This window comes from Scyliorhinus torazame, chromosome 5 (assembly GCF_047496885.1).
Source record: "Scyliorhinus torazame isolate Kashiwa2021f chromosome 5, sScyTor2.1, whole genome shotgun sequence".
Lineage (NCBI taxonomy): Eukaryota > Metazoa > Chordata > Chondrichthyes > Carcharhiniformes > Scyliorhinidae > Scyliorhinus > Scyliorhinus torazame.
The window spans coordinates 71,745,428-71,767,283 of record NC_092711.1 but is presented as its reverse complement, the minus strand read 5'-3'; the positions used below and the strand labels follow the sequence as shown (position 1 = coordinate 71,767,283).

At 46.0% G+C, this 21,856-nt stretch overlaps 1 gene segment (V, D, J or C); it reads left to right on the top strand.

Annotated features, from left to right (window-relative positions):
• Window positions 1-9,824: 9,824 nt before the first annotated feature.
• The window catches only part of LOC140418383 (Ig heavy chain C region-like), a 28,633-nt gene continuing 16,601 nt past the window's right edge, over window positions 9,825-21,856 (top strand). Inside the window, 1 exon segment of the C gene segment in view lies at window positions 9,825-9,884. Coding sequence covers window positions 9,842-9,884 — 43 coding nt within the window.

The following is a 21,856-nucleotide window of genomic DNA, read 5'->3' as shown; positions in this document are numbered from 1 at the left end:
ACAGAATGTTGTTCCAGTTTACGATGCACAGATAAACGTTCTGATGCAGTAACGATTGTGACGCATTTCTTGCCAGATTAACCCAGACATGGGTCAGTGCATCATAATTAATGATTTGTAATATAAACAGGGTGTGGGCTGGTATATTAACAACTGATATTCAGCCGAATGCAGGAAAACTGAGAGAGAGCCTGTTGCAATGTGATAGAGACACGGCCGAGTGTACTTTAAACCGAGGCGGGGGCTGGGCGAATGTAAGCTGAGAGATATGTTTAAAATGATTTAATAGGATCTTGGCGTCACCAGTAACGTCAACATTTGATGCCAATTCCTAATTGCCCTTGAGAATGTGGTATTGAACCCTCTTATTGAACCATTGCATCCCATCCTGAGCAAGTGCTGATCGGAAGGGATTCCAGGATTTTGACCAGTGACAGTGAAGGAACAGAAACATAGTTCCCATCAAGATGATGTGTGGCTTGGCGGGGAACTTGCAAGGCCTACTGTTGCAATGCATCGGTCGGGCCTGGTCCTTTTAGATGGCTGAGTTTGTGGGTTTGGAAGGTGCTATAGAAGGAGGCAGTTGCTGCAGTAGATTCTTGAATATCGTTGACGCTGCTAGAATTGTACACCCGTGATTCAAGGAGTGAATGTTTAAGCTGGTCGATGGAGTGTTGTCGAGACGGCTGCTTTGTCCTGGGTGGCGTCGCGATTCTCTTGTGTTGCTTGAGGGTCACATGTGAGACAAATGGAGAACATTCAGTTAAACTCCCGACTTCTGCCTTACGATGATGGATCTGGGTTAGGAAGTCAGGAGGTGAGATACTCACCGCAGAATTTCCAGCCACTGAGCTGCACTTGTAGCCATATTATTTAAAAGAGTCTACCAATTCAGTTATTAATCAATGAAAATCCAGAGGATGTTGATAGTGGGGGATTCAATCACGGCAGTGTCATTTAAAATCCAGGGGAGATGGTTAGAATCTCCCTTTTTGGGATGGTCATTGCCTGACACTTGTCAGCCCAAGCCTGAATGTTGTCCAAGTCTTGCTGCATATGAAGACAGACTGCTTCAGTATTAGAGGAGTCGAATATGGTGCAGAACATTTAGTAATCATCAGCGAACATCCCACTTCTGACCTTATGATGAATTGAGAAGCTAGGGCCGGGGACATTATGCTGTGGAGACTATATGTGACAGGGTGATCCTTGACACTTCTCATAAAGTTGCTGATGATCGAATGCGGACTGATAGGGAAATAATTAGCCGGGTTGGATTTTTCATGCCTTTTGTGGACGGGTCATGTTTGGCAATGTTACACCTTGTTGGGTACATGCCAGTGCTGTACCTGTACTGGAGGAACTTGTCTGGGGCGCAGCCAGTTCTGGAGCACAAACCTTCAATATTGCTGCTGGAATGTTGCCAGGGATAATGCATTTGCAGCGCAGTATGCCATTTCTTGATATCGTGTGGAGTGAATCAAATTTCCTGAAGACTGACACCCATGATGATGCAGACCACCGGAGGAGGCCGAGATGGATCATCCTCTCGGCACCTCTGGCAGAAACTTTCAGTCTTGTTTTTTGCTCTGACCTGCTGGAGTCCCCCATCATTAAAGAGGGGGATTTTATTGAGGCTCCTCTGCTGGTTTTTGTTTATTTATTCATTCATATTCAGGACTGGATGTGGCAAAACTGCAGAGATAGATCCTGTATATTGAAAATAGGATCACATTGATTGTGTGATATAAACATTGACAAGTACTGGTGCAGTATTAATTTAAACAGACTGTTGTGTATTATAAACAAAGACAGAGTCTAGTCTGACAAAAATACAGATGAAGTCCAATTTAAAATTAGCAGAGACAGCAGTAATTATTGAGGCAATGTCTGCTTCATGTAATGCAAGGCATCTCGATTTAAATTCCATCTGCTGGCCAAAAGTTGCAATTGCAGTTACTGTGAAAATGTCGCTGTCAGGTATAATCTATGATGTTGATGTATCCATAATCCATTTCCACAAATGAAATATCGCATCGCCTTCTGCGGGAGGTGCCAACATTTAAAGTGTAACTAATTGCAGGTGTCGCTGGCTGATTCTCCCACATTGAGATCAGCACCAGAGCAAAGCAGCTCAATTCCTGGTCAGGCATTTTTGTTCATCTTTGTTAAATAGAGAAATGTTTACCTGGGCGCTGGATGGAGTCTATGGGAAATGTAACATTCATCTGACAAACATAGTGTTGGGGAGAGTTTATTGATTCATTATACCACCTGGAAAATGGTTGGGGCCATTGTCTCCGAAGCTTCCCAGGAAGTTAACATGGGATTTTAATTTTAAAGGTGAAATGTGGGTGTGCGTGTAAGACAGAGAGAATGCGTGTGTGAGAGACTGTGTGTGTGTGTGTGTGTGTTTGTGTGAAACACATGTTGCGTACAACTAAATTTCACAACGGCCACGGCATCCTTCTATTTCCAATAGATACACAGCAAATATTTCCACAAATGTTGCACCTGAAGCTCCCAATTGTCTTCTGGGTTGTCATTTTCTCGGTTTGTGTCTATTTCAAAGCTGCTAAATCCACTGGTCCTGGTGGTTCACACCAGCCCGCCGGAGGTGTCGCCATTATTTTCAGTTTGCAGCTGGTGACTCCCAAGTGTGATGATCAATGTTTAGGTTCAGGGACATTATGTCACACTTGGAAGAATCCTTGAAGCGGAATATCGGGCTTCCCACTGGGTGCGTGGCTCCGGCTACTTCGCAAAGTGGAAATTCCTTGGTCGTGTGACCATGTCCCATTTAGGGACCATACTGGAAATGTGCAAACCACCTATTTTTAATTGTCTTGGAGAGACTTGGAAGCTCTGTCTTTGAGAGAACTGCCGCATTTCTGATTTTGTCCCGCCAGTAAATATCCATAATGCATTGCGGACAACAAAGATGAAATTGGCTGAGTTTTTTTCTTGACAGCTGTAAGTCTTTGTTTCACAGCCATACAACAAGGTTCTGAGAGCTCGGGCCTTATAAACCATCAGCTTGCTCCAAAGGGTCAGCTTGATATTATTCCATGGACATTCAATGAGTAAAACAAAGGTCGGATCTGCTTTCTCCATGTCAGCATCACATTCTACTTCAAGGCAGCCTCTCAGCGCGGAAACTCGGCAGCAGAAATTGCTCGCCTGCTCTTATTTTGCGTGACCATTGGCGAAAGTGCAACACCTTGTCCCACGACCACGGTTTTCCTCATACTACTCATTGGTAAGGAAGAACAAGTTACAGGCACCGGAGACATAGTTTCTGTAGATGAAGTTTTGTTTGGATGATTCCGCGTAGAGGAATTCTCTGTTGAGGATGTATTGTGATTTTGTCTCCGTTTTGATGACTGGAAGGTTGTAGAGGTTGCAGCCTGGCCTAGTGTGCAAGTGGACTTCATCCATATCTTCAGGGAAGGCGAAGATCAGCAGGATGCTGTCCAATAAAGTTGGGTGTGGGACACGGTCCTCTTTCATTCAATTATTCACTTAGAATCTGTCGGAAGTGGAATCATCAATCTGTACAGTGTTTTGCCAGGGAAAGAGTGAATGAAACAGTGGAGCTTTAGCAGACAGCCAAATGTCTCCAAATCTTATAGTCCCTGCTCTGCTGACGGTGCCGAAAGTTTATTGAGATTGATGAAAGTAAGGTGAAGGGGTGTGGCAGAGGGAGCAGATCATGTCCAGAGTAAATCTTGCGACATGAATACCGCACCTTGCTTCCAGATGAAGTGTTTAAAGTGTGAAACTAGCAATGGCCTTCCCAGTGCTGCTATGAGTGAGATATGCCAATAGTTGCTGCAGTTTCCTCTGTCCACTTTGCTTTCACATATTGGTTGTGATTTTGCATCATGAATCTCCTGTGGGATGGGTTATATCTTCCAGCAGAGAAGGAGAAGGCCATAAATGTTCAGAAACATAGTAATTATATTCACAGTTTTTCATTTATTTATGAACATAAATAATTAGATTCACCAACTACCATCGTTTCACAAAGATTACAACAGTTTTAAATTAAGTTATACGGTGTGGCCGTCGCAGGCTCGCCATGATTTATTGTCCATCGCTAATTACCCTTCACAAAGGGCGGTGAACTGCGTGTTTGAACCTCTGCCATCACTCCAGTGCAGGCACACCGACGATGCTGTTAGGGAGGGAGTTCTACATAGAACATAGAACAATACAGAGCAGTACAGGCCCTTCGGCCCACGATGTTGCACCGAAACAAAAGCCATCTAACCTACACTATGCCATTATCATCCATATGTTTATCCAATAAACTTTTAAATGCCCTCAATGTTGGCGAGTTCACTACTGTAGCAGGTAGGGCATTCCACGGCCTCAGTACTCTTTGCGTAAAGAACCTACCTCTGACCTCTGTCCTATATCTATTACCCCTCAGTTTAAAGTTATGTCCCCTCGTGCCAGCCATATCCATCCGCGGGAGAAGGCTCTCACTGTCCACCCTATCCAACCCCTGATCATTTTGTATGCCTTTATTAAGTCTCCTCTTAACCTTCTTCTCTCCAACGAAAACAACCTCAAGTCCATCAGCCTTTCCTCATAAGATTTTCCCTCCATACCAGGCAACATCCTGGTAAATCTCCTCTGCACCCGCTCCAAAGCCTCCACGTCCTTCCTATAATGCGGTGACCAGAACTGTACGCAATACTCCAAATGCCGCCGTACCAGAGTTCTGTACAGCTGCAACATGACCTCCCGACTCCGGAACTCAATCCCTCTACCAATAAAGGCCAACACTCCATAGGCCTTCTTCACAACCCTATCAACCTGGGTGGCAACTTTCAGGGATCTATGTACATGGACACCTAGATCCCTCTGCTCATCCACACTTTCAAGAACTTTACCATTAGCCAAATATTCCGCATTCCTGTTATTCCTTCCAAAGTGAATCACCTCACACTTCTCTACATTAAACTCCATTTGCCACCTCTCAGCCCAGCTCTGCAGCTTATCTATATCCCTCTGTAACCTGCTACATCCTTCCACACTATCGACAACACCACCGACTTTAGTATCGTCTGCAAATTTACTCACCCACCCTTCTGTGCCTTCCTCTAGGTCATTGATAAAAATGACAAACAGCAACGGCCCCAGAACAGATCCTTGTGGTACTCCACTTGTGACTGTACTCCATTCTGAACATTTCCCATCAACCACCACCCTCTGTCTTCTTTCAGCTAGCCAATTTCTGATCCAGTTCTAGTCATTTGAACCAGCGACAGCGAAGATTCGGCGAGATATTTCCAAGTCAGGGTAGTCAGTGATTTGGAGCGGAATTTCCAGGCGGTGATGGTAGAAATGAAAATGTCTGTACCTAATGTGACGTTATTGCACCTTTAAATCCCGATTTGTTATTACACTGTTTTGGAAAGTAATTCAAAGTCTGCAGCTGTCCACTGAGTTTCGCAGTATTTCTGTTTTCACATTAATATGTTTTTAGTCTGGTGTCTTCATTAATTTGGGTGAGGACATCTTGAGTGACTTATTGTACATGAAATGACCACATGTTCCAAATATTACCGTCCCTCCTCAACCTAATCATGTTCCCGCTTTCTGTCATTGAGATGAAGATTCACCATCAGCAGAGAAGAACACCAGCACCACAGGAGTATCTCCAGTTTCCTCCTAGTAACGCCCAGCTGGTCTGTTCCCAATAGTCTGGGGATGGAATTCACACAGAAAATCTTCAGCCACCGATTGTATCATTCTGACGCAATTTATAAAGGACCAGCTTTAATTTGTGAAGTCATCAAGCGCAAAACTGAGAATGTAGAACAGCATCTTTCAGAACCATCTATCCATCCATCCAGCAACCCCATTCACTGATTCCTCAATCAACATATTTAGGCATCCAACCAACATCCATCCCTACATCAAAGCAGTAATCCTTTTATCTTTTGGTTGGGTGATGGGGGAGTATTAATGCCATTGAACCAATAATGCAAAGGCTCAGGCTAATTCTGTGGGAACTTGCGAACAAATCCTACCATGGCCGGTGGGGGAATTTGAGTTCAATTAATAAATCTGGAATATAGACTAACTGTGTCCATGGAATCCCCTCTGCTTCACCAATGAAGGAAATGTGACATCCCTCCCTGGTCTCACCTACATGTGGCTCCAGTCAGACAGCAACATGTCTGACTCTTCAGTTCCTTCTGAGCTGCCCCAGCAAACCACTCAGTTCAACAGCAATTAGAGACAGGGAACACATGGTGGTCTTGCCGGTGAGTCCCACATTCCATGGAAGCATGTAGGAAAAAATACAGAATATACATGTTGATCTGTTGCAAATGGGCCCCTGTCTGATAGTCTAATTGTATTTCTATCCATCATCACAATGTTATGAGATGTGGGAGAGATCTCCAGCCGGCTGTTGTTGCTAAGAGAGGCTAGAAAAGCTGGATAACTCTCCTTTCCTGAGATGGGAACAGTTCATATAGGTTCGCAATTTAAAACGTAAAATGATCTCCAGTACTGTTGCTGGGTAGATTTGTTCATAAGTAGTCCTCATTGACAATGTTAAGAGTTTGAAGTTGGCTTGCAGCCAAACGGTCAGTACTGAGGAAACAGATCTCTGAAAAAAAATCCAGATGTTTCCTGTAAACAACTTTGAACATTCGAGCCTGCCTGCTGCAAGCGGTTGGATTGCTGCCAAATACTGTGTGGGGCAGATTAGCCTGAATATGAATGGACAAAATGGGATTTATCCATTTAAACAATAAATGTTTCAGTCGCACATGAAGTAAACGTTTTAAATGGTGTTCCATCTAAATAAATATATTCAGTGAATGCTGTGATCACGCTGAGATTAAACGCGATCGGAACATTGTAAACTGACCAGATGCTATTTAATTTATATTAGTTCTGAGTAAAGGTCACTGTAGTTATTGAAGTCCGTTTGTTAAGAACCTAATGAAGTGAGAGTGGGTGGTGTTGATGGACCCAATCCACAAGCCCAATAAGATGAGGTACTGAAATAAAATCATAAAACTGCCTTGAACCCGCCTGAATTCCTGGAATATTCTCGGAGTAGTTCACTTCATATAAACGGAGGCGTCTCTTATACCTGATTAGCACCGTGTTCGGTACAGTTTAATTTGTGCTGATTTCCATTATTATTTAACAGTCCCTCTCATTTCTGCCAATGAGTGGAGAAATGACCAGTTCATGACCTGCTTCAGTGGAAGATAAAACATTTATCCTTGTGATATTGTGTAATATTCCCCAAAATCCTGATATCCTGTGTTCCCAACATAGCGAATGTTAGACAGCCGGTGGTCAGTGAAATTAGCGGCATTGATTTGGATGCTGAAGGATAACTTTGCTGATCGCCCTGTCCGTTCTGATTCATTCTGTCAAATGTTAATGTCAATTTTATGTTTGCAAGCGGGTTTCTTTTACCGCTAATGTTCACAGGACTGTCTGAGGCTCAGGGGCAGTTCCAGAAATGTAAGGAGAGTCATTGTGTAATGTTAGGAGCCTTGTCTGCAGACCCGCAATGCTCAGTGATAGCCATCCGCACTGCAAATGGAATCACCTTGTTCATTCCCGCATTCCGACATAAATCGTCAACAATTCCTCTGATAAATTATACTTTTTTGCAAATGGAATAGGGACCCGGAGTGTTGCAAATCAGACTGACATACAACCTATTCCCTGACAAAATAATTAGTCTTTTTAAGATCATCTCAATATATTGGAGTAGAAATAAAGGGACTGAATTTGCAATGGAATAGTTCTTTTCTTAACAGATGAGCAGACGTAATTTCGCAATGGGGACATTATAAAGAATCAATTCAGACAAACAAATATCCCGTTACAGATAAATGTCTATTTAATAATAACTCATAGTAAATCTCTGGGTCCATTCTGTAGGGGTGGGGGGGGGGGGGGGTGGGGGGGGGGGGGGTGCAAGGTGGGACGTGGATCCAGTCGCCGCCTCCACCAGGGAATCAACAGGCGGCGCCTGGAAACCCGCCCCTTCTGCCGGGTATTTAAATGCCGCTCACTGGGACCCGAATCCAACAGTCCGGGAGCTGGTTTGTTCACTGAGTTCCGGACACAACCATTTCCCCCAAATGACCAGAAGGATGAGGTGGGCCATTTCTCTCAGTTTGTTGCTGACTTTCTTATCCCGTGAGTAGTTTTTATTGTCCAAGTCTCTCACTGTTACTGTCTCAGTGTTAGTCTCTCTCTGGAATGTTCCAGAGTCACCCATCATTTCACCAGCATTAATCCTCGGGCTTTTTGATATATTTTTACAGGTGTCCAGTCGGATGTTGTGTTGACTCAGCCGGAGGCAGAGACCGGGCGTCCCGGCGGCTCCCTGAGACTGACCTGTAAAACCAGCGGCTTCGATCTCAACAGCTACTACATGTACTGGGTCCGCCAGGTTCCCGGGCAGGGGCTGGAGTGGCTGGCTGTCTACTATACTTCATCCTATCAGTACTACGCCTCAGCGATTCAAGGCCGATTCACTGCGTCCAAAGACCTTTCAAACAGCATCTTCTCTTTGGCCATGACGAACCTGAAGACCGAAGACACCGCCATCTATTACTGTGCAGGAGACCACAGCGAGAGGAACCAGGGCTGGACCCGCACAAGAACAGCTCGAGAGGGAATTCAGCAACTTTCATCTTAACCTGAAGGTCAGTACTTGTTTTAAATGTGATGTTAATATCAGCGAGCCAGACCCCAAGCCGTCCGCTACAAAACCAATCTGGAGAAAATGTAATCGTAAAATCTAACAAACCAACCTACTTAATGTGGTGAGACTTTAGTTGTGTTTATCTTCTCTGTTAGCAGTTTTAGCAATTACAGGTCTGGATATAATGTTATCTTGAATATGTCTGTTACACAGAGGAGACCTTTGTGCATTGTGTTTTGTGAAATGTTGCATGAATTCTAAACGACGCATCTATTTGAAGAGAATATTGAGCGGCAGGACTGAACAGAGAGTGAGTGCAGTTTTTGTGCGGGTGTCTGTCACTGTGACTACAGCAGTGGGTCACAGTGCTGTCCACAGCGACATCCTCATACAAAAACCTCAGTGAAAGAGTTTATCCAAATTGGTGATCAGGGCCCCAGCAGGATTGTCAACTTAAATGAGGCTTAAATAAAACACAATATTAGTTTGTAAAAAGGTATAAAAATCTTCCACTTTATCATTGTTGACCGACACGCTAAATGTGCCCCGAGGGTTTAAAAGTGTTCCGATCCTCTTTATAAATGTAATGACCAGGACAAGCTGAAATAACTCACAGATTCGCTCTTGGAAGATACAGAGTTAGTTTTTTGAACGCGCAGTGAAATTAAATCTCTGTATTTTACAGTTAACAGTCTGCCGCAGTATTTGACACGCTGTGTCTCACTGTGATAACTGGATCACAGCAGTTACTGTCAATACAAAAAGCCCCTCAGCACTAATTAACTGAGGCTGGGTCAGTGATCGCTTTTACAATCCAACTTTATTTACAGTGAAGTATTGTTCATATCCAGCACTGACAAAATGACAATAATTAATATGGAAATCTGTGACAATTATTCACTCGTTAGTTGGTGATTTCAAGAACATGTTCATGTGTTACTCTGAAATATAAAACATTAGGGTCATTTCTGAACAGCAAGCGATATCCACAAATGCAATTCTAATTTACTGAAAATTCATTACAAGTTTACTTTGCCGCTGGGTTGTGAATATTTAAAATAATGGTGGATTTCTGTCTATTTTGTGCAGGTCCGGTTATTGTACGGAGCTGCCCAGGGAATGTGACACTGTGACATCATGGGCTACTGGGGACAGGGGACCATGGTGACGGTGACTGCAGGTAAGAACCATTCCATTATTTATGAACTGTTTTACTTGAGTCTTTATTTTATTTATTTATTTCTACTTTAACTATGCATTCGTTCACTGAATTGCGGGTTTGCTGGATTCTGTATTGAGATTTTGTTGCAATGTTTCATGTGATTCTGCTGAAAAATGAATTATTCTGCCTCTTGACAAAAGGTTCTGCTGAGGGATTCAGTCCCTGGTTGTTGTGATTTGATGTTTATTTGCTGAGGATACTGTGGCCGGGTTACTTTAAATACCTAACGCCTGTTAAACAGTTTGGTATTTCTGCAATGTTTAATCTCGGTGACACCTGGTGGCTGCAGATTTTACCGCCTCCTGCACAAGTGTTAGAAATCTACCCAATATTCACAAAATATGCTGAAGTATCTGTGTCAATTTATTGAACACTTCCCGCTTATTGACAATGCTGATGATATTCTTCCATATTTCTGTTTGTTTTAATTGTTCATTCACTTGCTGAAAGGCGGATTTGGTGGGTTCTAGATATAAATTTTCTTGAAATGCTGTTTGATTCTGTTGAAAGTGTTTGAAGAATTGAGCTGGTTCTCCATGAGACGAGTTTCAGCCCCTCGGTGATGTAATTTGGTGTTTTTCTGCTGAGGAGATTGTGTCTGGGTGATTTTGAATGAGTAAAGTTGTGAAACGGTTCTGGCGTGTCTATACTCTTTAAACTCGGTGATATTGAGCGTTTCCATGTTTTGTAATTGAATGAAAATAAGACACGTGTTTGAAACTGCTTGGCACGCGATTGTGGGTGGACAACGGTCAGGATTTTAGAGTTTTTTAAAAGTGATGATTGCAGATTAAACTAAGCCACAGTTTTAAATGCTCTTTCCGAACATAATTTGTTCCTGCAATCACAGCCTGGCTTTTCTTCAATGTTCCATCTTGGTGGGATTGATGGATGCAGCTTTTATCTCTCCTGTCAACTGTTGAAATGCGTTTGAAATATGGTCCAACATGAATAAAATATGGTAAAGTTTCACAAATATTTTGGACATACCCCACCTGCTCACAGTGATATTACTGTTGTTCTGTATTTCTATTTAGTTTGATAATTCATACATTTGGTGCCGAACTGATTTGCTGGATTCGATATTCTGATGTTTTTGAAATGTTACGTTTGATTCTGTTGAATGTAGAATTGAGCTGCTTCTCAATGAAACGGGTTCAGTCCTCACGATGAGTTTTGGTGTTTTGCTGCTGAGGAGATGGTGTGTCTGGGTGACTTTGAATAAGTACAATTTGTGAAGCGGTTTTCTGTTTCTACGTTGTTTCTGCATTGTTCAAACTGGGTGACATTGAGCAGTTACACGTTTTCTGGTTAAATGTAAAAAGGTTTGCGCGTTTGAATCTCCTTGAAACACAATTGTGGGGAGTAAACGTGGCCGGTTTCGAAAATAAAGAAAGGAATTAAAGATTTGATTGACATTTTTAAATTTTACCTAATGATTACTGATTAAACTAAACCATGGCGTCATTAAGAACGCAATTCGTTACTGCAGTCTGAAACTATTTAATTAAAACGTTTTCAAATTCGTGAGTAAAATTAATATAACTTAAACAATTATAATGCGGTATTATCCAAATATGTTTCCATATTAATATCATTAATCATCAATCTCCTTCCACAATTCTGCTGTGCTTTGCACACCATCAGCATGACCGGAAAAGTTTGTAGGCTGGGAATATTTTGTGATTATTTATGAAACTGTTTTAATAATAACATACTGATTCTACAGCACTGTTCAATTACACAAGATATATTTGAATTCATTTTTATTTCTCTGATTACGTTTGCAGTTACTTAAATAGGAGTTTTATATTGCAGTTTGGCAATTTATGTATCCGGTTATAGTATTATTTATGTGCAGCAGCAAGAATATTAATTATCTCTTCAACGTCATTTGTAGTTGTCTCTAACCTAATCATAAAGAGTTTTCTCAGAGGTGGAAGTCGCTGACAGTGCAGGAATTGTTCTTATGATTTTATCTGAATTGTAGGAATGTCCAGACTGCACAGTGCTGGAGCTTGACAAGTAAAAGCTTGAAATTCAAAGAGATTAATTTAATTACAAAAAGAGAATATTAGCTTTGCAAAAAATAATAACATCGTGTCTCGCAGAGCTGTGCTGTACACAATATAACATTATTGAAATAAAACAAATTATACAATCGAAGAATAGATTATATCTGAGCCTCAAGCTTATTTCTTCTTAACTCGTAAATTGAACAAAAACATTTCTCCATCATTTTCTAGATATTACACATGTCTGAATTATTCCATCCGATAATTTGAAGTTTAATATTTAATTAAATCCAAATATTTATCAAATTTCAGGCAGGAGCAGGTTTTGAATTGCAGAGAACCATGTTTTATTATTTATATTATAGAGTACAAATCAGCTGACAGGTGAACTAATTGACAATTGGCAATAACTTGCAATGCGACTTTAGTACTAACTAATTCAACATAAATTAACTGCTACAATTGAGTAGCATACTGGCGTGTTATATCAAAGCTATTGGAGAATGTTTAATTGCCCTGAAAATAATTTAGAAAACAATACATTTATTTGCTCCGGTTGATGAGGTGGCCCGCCTCCATTGTTTTGTTGATTGTATTTAATTAAGACATTGGATCAAATCGGGTAATCAGTTTCCAATGTGAATGTTTCCTGGTTTGTTTATTTCTTATCAAACACTGGATCTCTGTCACAGACATTAAACTCCCCTCAATCTGTTCTATTTAATGTGTTCATTCTCAGTGAAAATACATTCTGCCCAGTTCAGACAGGAGAAATAGCTGAAAGGCGAAGGGAGTTTGAAATTTATATCAGTTTAATTTCACAGTGGTTATTAATTTCATTTGTCGTAAGTTGACCATTTATCAATTAGAATCAAGCAGTTTGAATGATTCGATCCCCTGTGTTTCAGAGTGAAATTTGACACACTAGGTACACTCTCATCCGCACACTGTTTCTCCCTCACACACTCCCTCTCTCCCAGAAACCCGGACTATTCCTCAAACACACAGACACTCTCTCTCACAGACACTCTCACATACACGATAGCTCTTCAAAAACACACAGTCTCTCTCACACACATACTCGGTCACACACGCATTGCCTCACACACTCATTCTCTTACATACTCTCTGTCTCCAACTTTCTCTCTCTCCAACTCTCCCTCACACACCAACAGACTGTCACTCGCTCTCTCACAGACACAGGCACATTATCCCTCTCTCTCTTTCAGACAATCTCCCACTCTCACACTCTCACACACACTCTCTCTTACACGTTTTACCAATCTCACCCACATACACAATCATTCACAGACACACACTCTCGCACACATGCACTCTCGCACACATTATCTCTTGCACACACGCTCGTTCACACACATGCCCTGTCACACACATCTCTCCAACACAAAAACGCTCTCTCACATACAGGCTCTCTGACACATCCGTTCTCTCACACATACACTCTCTCACACATACACTCTCTCTGACATGCATGGTTTCTTGCAGGCATGCTCTCTCACACACATGCTCTCACACACACGCTCTCTCACACACACACAGCCTCTCGCTCACACATGCTCACTTGTACTCCTGCTCTCTCACACATATATCCTCTCTTGCATACATGCTCTCTCATACACATGCGCTCTGATACTCACACTCTCTCGCACATTCACTCACTTGCTCACTCACACTCATGCTCGTTTACACACATGCTCTCTCACACACATGCTTTCTCACACACTTGCTCTGTTGCACACATGCTCTCACACCCATGTACTCTCCCACACATGCTTTCTCACACACACTCTCTCAATCACATATCTCTCACACTCACGCTCTCTTGCGCACACGCTCCCTGACACACATGCCCTCTCACTCACATGCTCTCTCATACACTTGCTCTCTCACATACACACTCTCTCATACACTCACTCTCGACACTCATGCTCTCACACACACACACTCTGACACACACGCTCACACCCACACACTCTCTCTCATTCTCTCTTGCACACACGCACTCTGACACACCTCATGGTCTCTCTCGTACTCATGATTTCTCGCACACATGCTCTCTCACACATGCTGTCTCACAGTCATGCTCTCTCACACACATGTTCTTTTGCACACATGCTGTCTCATGCACACGTTCTCTCACACACATGCTCTCTCACACATATGCTCTCTTGCACACATGCTCTCTCACACATATGGTCTGTTACACACTCACACACATGTGTTCTCACACACATGATCTCTCGCACACATGCTCTCACATACATGCTGTCTCACTCACATGCTTTGATGCATACATGCTCTCTCACACACATGCTCTCTTGTGAAAGCACTCTTTCACTCACATGCTGTCTCACACACACAATTTTGCACATGCAGTCTCTCTCCTGTGCACACTATTTTGCTCCCTCACACACACAGATATCCTGTCGCTCGCAGAAATACACACAATCGCGCTCTCAAACACAGATATTCTCTCACACACAGATACTCTCTTGCACACACACACTCACACGTGTACTCTCTCTCTCCCACTCTCTTGATCCATCTCTCGCAGAAACAATCACACGCATGCATGCAGACACATGCATACACACAGTCACGGGCTCTCACATACCCAAATTCTCCCTCACACACACACACACACACTCAGACACGCACACACTTTCAGATACACAGGTGAGAGCGACTGAACAAACATCAATAATAATAATCATTATTATTGTCACAAGTAGGCTTACATTAACACTGCAATGAAGTTACTGTGAAAAGCCCCCAGTCACCACACTCTGGCGCCTGTTCGGATACACAGAGGGAGAATTCGGAATATCCAAACCACCGAACAGGTCGATTTTCGGGACTTGTGAGAGGAAACCGGATCACTCGGAGAAAACCCACCCAGACTCCGGGGAGAACGTGCAGACTCCGCACAGGCAATGACCCAAGTGGGAATCGAACCCGGGTCCCTGGTGCTGTGAAGCAACAGGGTTAACCACTGTGCTGCCGTGCCGCCAAATCAAGGCAGCATTGAAACGTGAGACCTCAAGCAGCCCAAACAAAGAATGAATGGATGGGAATCAGGGGAAGAATCTCCGCTGGTTGGAGTCACAATCAGCACCAAGGTGGATGGATTCCATTGCTGGAGGCCAATCAGCTCAGTTCTAGGACATCACTGCGAGACTTCTTCAGGGCAGTGTCCGAGGTCCAACCATCTTCAGCTTGTTCATCAATGACCTTCTTTCCATCATCAGGTCTGAACAGGGGTTGATGGCAGATGATTGCATCATGCTCAGCACAATTTGCAACTGTGCAGTCACTAAATAAACCTGTAAATAAAGCAACATGGAGGCTCTATGCGGTTCTGGCTGACAAGTGGTAAGTAACAGTCAAGTCACCCAATTGAAGGCAATGCCCACCTCCAGTAAGAACAGATCTAACCACCGCCCCTTGACATTGACTGGCATTACCATCATTGAAAACCACTAACAACCTCCTGGTGATCAACATGGACCAGAAAGTGATCTGGGCGAGTCATAGAAATTTTGAGGCCAGAAGAACAGATCAAAGGTGAAAACCCATCTCCTGACTCCCCGAAGCCTGTCTACTATCTAAACATCCGCTGCTGAAGCTCATCGTGTCTCCGTAGGCAGCATTTTCCAAACCGATGACAGCGGCCATTTGGACAAGGACAATAGACACATGGGAACATCACCAACTGGAAGGTCACCTCCTCACCATTCACCATCATGACTATGTAATATATCTCCGTTCCTGCACTGCCGCTGGTTCAACATCATGTATCGGACTCGGGGAAACACCACATGGACTGCAATGGTTAAAGAAGGAAGCTCAGCATCTTCTCAAAGTCAATGAGGGATGGAAGATAAATGCAGGCCGAGCCTACATCACAAGAATGAATAAACACAACACACTCTCTCTGACACAATATGACAAGACTTTTACGGGCACAAAAATCCCATTTGCAAAATGAAAATCCGTTAAGTCGCAGGAATGTTCATTGTCCCAGTTCTAAATTGTTTTCTCACTCAACGTTTTTCAGCACCACGCACTCACCCACTCTAACTCATCAACCCTAAATCACACATCCTCACTCACTCATCCTCTTTTAGCAAAGTGCATTCACCCACTCTAACACATCAACCCTCACTCACACACGCTCACTCACCCTTTCACACACACACCCTCATTCACACACCCTCACTCACACGCCCTCACTCACACACCCTTGCATATACACCCTCACTCACACACCCTCACTCACACACCCTCACAAACACACCCTCACTCACACCCTCACTCTCACACCCTCACTCACACACCCTCACTCACACACCCTCACTCACACACCCTCACTCATACAACCTCACTCACACACCCTCACACACCCTCACTCACACACCCTCACTCACACACCCTCACACACACACCCTCACACACACACACCCTCACTCACACACCCTCACTCACACACCCTCACTGACACACCCTCATTCACACACCCTCATTCACACACACTCACTCGCACACCCTCTCACACACCCTCTCTCACACACACCGTCACTCACTCTCATACCCTCACTCTCACACACCCTCACTCACACACCCTCACTCACACACCCTCACTCATACACCCGCAGTCACACACACCCTCATACACCCTCACTAACCCACCCTCTCACACACACATTCACACACACACCGTCTCACACCCTCACTCACACACCCTCTCACACAACCTCACTCACACACCCTCTCACACACAGACTCACACAACCTCACTCGCACGCCCTCACTTACACCCTCATTCACACGCCCTCATTCACACGCCCTCACTCACACAACCTCACTCACACAACCTCACTCACACAACCTCACTCACACAACCTCACTCACACACACACCCTCACACAACCTCACACACACACCCTCACTCACAAACCCTCGCTCACACACCCTCACTCACACACCCTCATACACCCACACTGACATACCCTCACTCACACACCCTCACTCGCACACCCTCTCTCACACACCCTCACTCACACACCCTCACTCACACACCCTCACTCACACACACCGTCACTCACACACCCTCACTCTCATACCCTCACTCACACAACCTCTCACACACCCTCACTTACACATCCTCTCACGCACCCTCACTCACACACCCTCACTCACACACCCTCACTCACACACCCTCTCATACACACAAACTCACACACCCTCTCACACACCCTCTCTCACACACCCTCTTACACACCCTCTCACACACACACACACTCACAGCTCCCACTCTCCCACCCACACACACCCTCACTCACCCACCCACATTCATTCGCCCTTACTCATACACCCTCACTCACACACCCTCACTCACACACCCTCATACACCCACACTCACATACCCTCACTCACATACCCTCACTCACACACCCTCACTCACACACCCTCACTCACACACACTCACTCACACACCCTCTCACACACACCGTCACTCACACACCGTCACTCTCATACCCTCACTCACACAACCCTCACTCTCTCATCCTCACTCACACGCCAAACTTACACCTTCATTCACACGCCCTCACTCACACACCCTCGTGCACACACCCTCACTCACACACCTTCACTCACACACCCTCACTCAAACAACCTCACTCACACACCCTCACACACACACCCTCATTCACACACCCTCACTCACACACAACCTCATTCACACACCCTCACTCACATACCCTCACTCACCCACCCTCACTCACACACCCTCAAACACACGCCCTCAAACAAACGCCCTCACTCACACGCCCTCACTCACACACCCTCACTCACACACCCTCATTCACACACATTCCCTCACACACACACCCTCACTCACACACCCTCATACACCCACACTGACATACACTCACTCACACACCCTCACTCGCACACCCTCTCACACACACCGTCACTCACACACCCTCACTCTCATACCCTCACTCACACACCCTCAATCACACACCCTCACTCACACACCCTCACACACACACTCTCATAGATCTCACTCACTCAACCACCCACATTCATTCACCCTCACTCAAAGTCTCACTCACACACCCTCACTCACAAACCCTCACTCACACACCCTCTCACACACACAGTCACTCACACACCATCACTCTCATACCCTCACTCACACAACCTCACTCATACGCCCTCACTCACACCCTCATTCACACACCATCACTCACACGCCCTCACTCACACACCCTTACATATACACCCTCACTCAAACCCTCACTCACACACACTCACACACCCTCACAAACACACCCTCACTCACACCCTCACTCACACACTCTCAATCACACACCCTCACTCCCACACCCTCACTCACACACCCTCACTCACACACCCTCACTCACACAACCTGACTCACACACCCTCACTCACACACCCTCACTCACACACCCTCACTCACACACCCTCAATCATACACCCTCACTCACACACCCTCACACACACACCCTCACTCACACACCCTCACTCACACACCCTCACTCACACACCCTCACACACCCTCATTCACACACCCTCATTCACACACACCCTCACACACACACCCTCACACACATACCCTCACACACACCCTCACTCATACACCTGCAGTCACACACGTCCTCATACACCCTCACTAACCCGCACTTTCACACACACATTCACACACACCGTCTCACTCCCCCACTCACACACCCTCGCTCACATACCCTCTCACACAACCTCACTCACACACCCTCTCACACACGCTCTCACACACAGACTCACACAACCTCTCTCAAACGCCCTCACTCACACCCTCACTCATACACCCTCTCACACACACCCTCATACACCCTCACTCACACCCTCACTCACACGCCCTCACTCACACGCCCTCACTCACACGCCCTCACTCACACGCCCTCACTCACACGCCCTCACTCACACGCCCTCACTCACACACCCTCGCTCTCACACCCTCAATCACACACCCTCACTCACACACCCTCACACACACACCCTCACTCATACACCCTCAGTCACACACATCCTCAGTCATACACCCTCACTAACCCACCCTCTCACACACACATTCACACACACACCGTCTCACACTACACTCACACACCCTCTCACACAACCTCACTCTCACACACCCTCACTCGCACACCCTCTCTCACACACCCTCACTCACACACCCTCACTCACACACCCTCACTCACACACACCGTCACTCACACACCCTCACTCTCATACCCTCACTCACACACCCTCTCACACACCCTCACTTACACATCCTCTCACGCACCCTCACTCACACACCCTCACTCACACACCCTCACTCACACACCCTCTCATACACACAAACTCACACACCCTCTCACACACCCTCTCTCACACACCCTCTTACACACCCTCTCACACACACACACACTCACAGCTCCCACTCTCCCACCCACACACACCCTCACTCACCCACCCACATTCATTCGCCCTTACTCATACACCCTCACTCACACACCCTCACTCACACACCCTCATACACCCACACTCACATACCCTCACTCACATACCCTCACTCACACACCCTCACTCACACACCCTCACTCACACACACTCACTCACACACCCTCTCACACACACCGTCACTCACACACCGTCACTCTCATACCCTCACTCACACAACCCTCACTCTCTCATCCTCACTCACACGCCAAACTTACACCTTCATTCACACGCCCTCACTCACACACCCTCGTGCACACACCCTCACTCACACACCTTCACTCACACACCCTCACTCAAACAACCTCACTCACACACCCTCACACACACACCCTCATTCACACACCCTCACTCACACACAACCTCATTCACACACCCTCACTCACATACCCTCACTCACCCACCCTCACTCACACACCCTCAAACACACGCCCTCAAACAAACGCCCTCACTCACACGCCCTCACTCACACACCCTCACTCACACACCCTCATTCACACACATTCCCTCACACACACACCCTCACTCACACACCCTCATACACCCACACTGACATACACTCACTCACACACCCTCACTCGCACACCCTCTCACACACACCGTCACTCACACACCCTCACTCTCATACCCTCACTCACACACCCTCAATCACACACCCTCACTCACACACCCTCACACACACACTCTCATAGATCTCACTCACTCAACCACCCACATTCATTCACCCTCACTCAAAGTCTCACTCACACACCCTCACTCACAAACCCTCACTCACACACCCTCTCACACACACAGTCACTCACACACCATCACTCTCATACCCTCACTCACACAACCTCACTCACACGCCCTCACTCACACCCTCATTCACACACCATCACTCACACGCCCTCACTCACACACCCTTACATATACACCCTCACTCAAACCCTCACTCACACACACTCACACACCCTCACAAACACACCCTCACTCACACCCTCACTCACACACTCTCAATCACACACCCTCACTCACACACCCTCACTCACACACCCTCACTCACACACCCTCACTCACACACCCTCACTCACACACCCTCAATCATACACCCTCACTCACACACCCTCACACACACACCCTCACTCACACACCCTCACTCACACACCCTCACTCACACACCCTCACACACCCTCATTCACACACCCTCATTCACACACACCCTCACACACACACCCTCACACACATACCCTCACACACACCCTCACTCATACACCTGCAGTCACACACGTCCTCATACACCCTCACTAACCCGCACTTTCACACACACATTCACACACACCGTCTCACTCCCCCACTCACACACCCTCGCTCACATACCCTCTCACACAACCTCACTCACACACCCTCTCACACACGCTCTCACACACAGACTCACACAACCTCTCTCAAACGCCCTCACTCACACCCTCACTCATACACCCTCTCACACACACCCTCATACACCCTCACTCACACCCTCACTCACACGCCCTCACTCACACGCCCTCACTCACACGCCCTCACTCACACGCCCTCACTCACACGCCCTCACTCACACGCCCTCACTCACACACCCTCGCTCTCACACCCTCAATCACACACCCTCACTCACACACCCTCACACACACACCCTCACTCATACACCCTCAGTCACACACATCCTCAGTCATACACCCTCACTAACCCACCCTCTCACACACACATTCACACACACACCGTCTCACACTACACTCACACACCCTCTCACACAACCTCACTCTCACACACCCTCACTCACACACCCTCACTCTCACACACCCTCACTCACACACCCTCTCTCACACACCCTCGCACACACACCCTCACTCACACACCCTCACACACACACCCTCACACACACACCCTCACTCACACACCCTCACTCACACACCCTCACTCACACACCCTCACTCACACACCCTCACTCACATACCCTCACTCACACACCCTCACTCACACACCCTCACACACCCTCACACACACACCCTCACTCACACACCCTCACTCACACACCCTCACTCACACACCCTCACTCACACACCCTCACTCACACACATACCCTCACACACACGCCCTCACTCACAGGCCCTCACTCACACACCCTCACTCACACACCCTCACTCACACACACAAACTCACACACACAAACTCACACACACACCCTCACTCATACACCCTCTCACACACACCCTCATACACCCTCACTCACACCCTCACTCACACGCCCTCACTCACACGCCCTCACTCACACGCCCTCACTCACACGCCCTCACTCACACGCCCTCACTCACACGCCCTCACTCA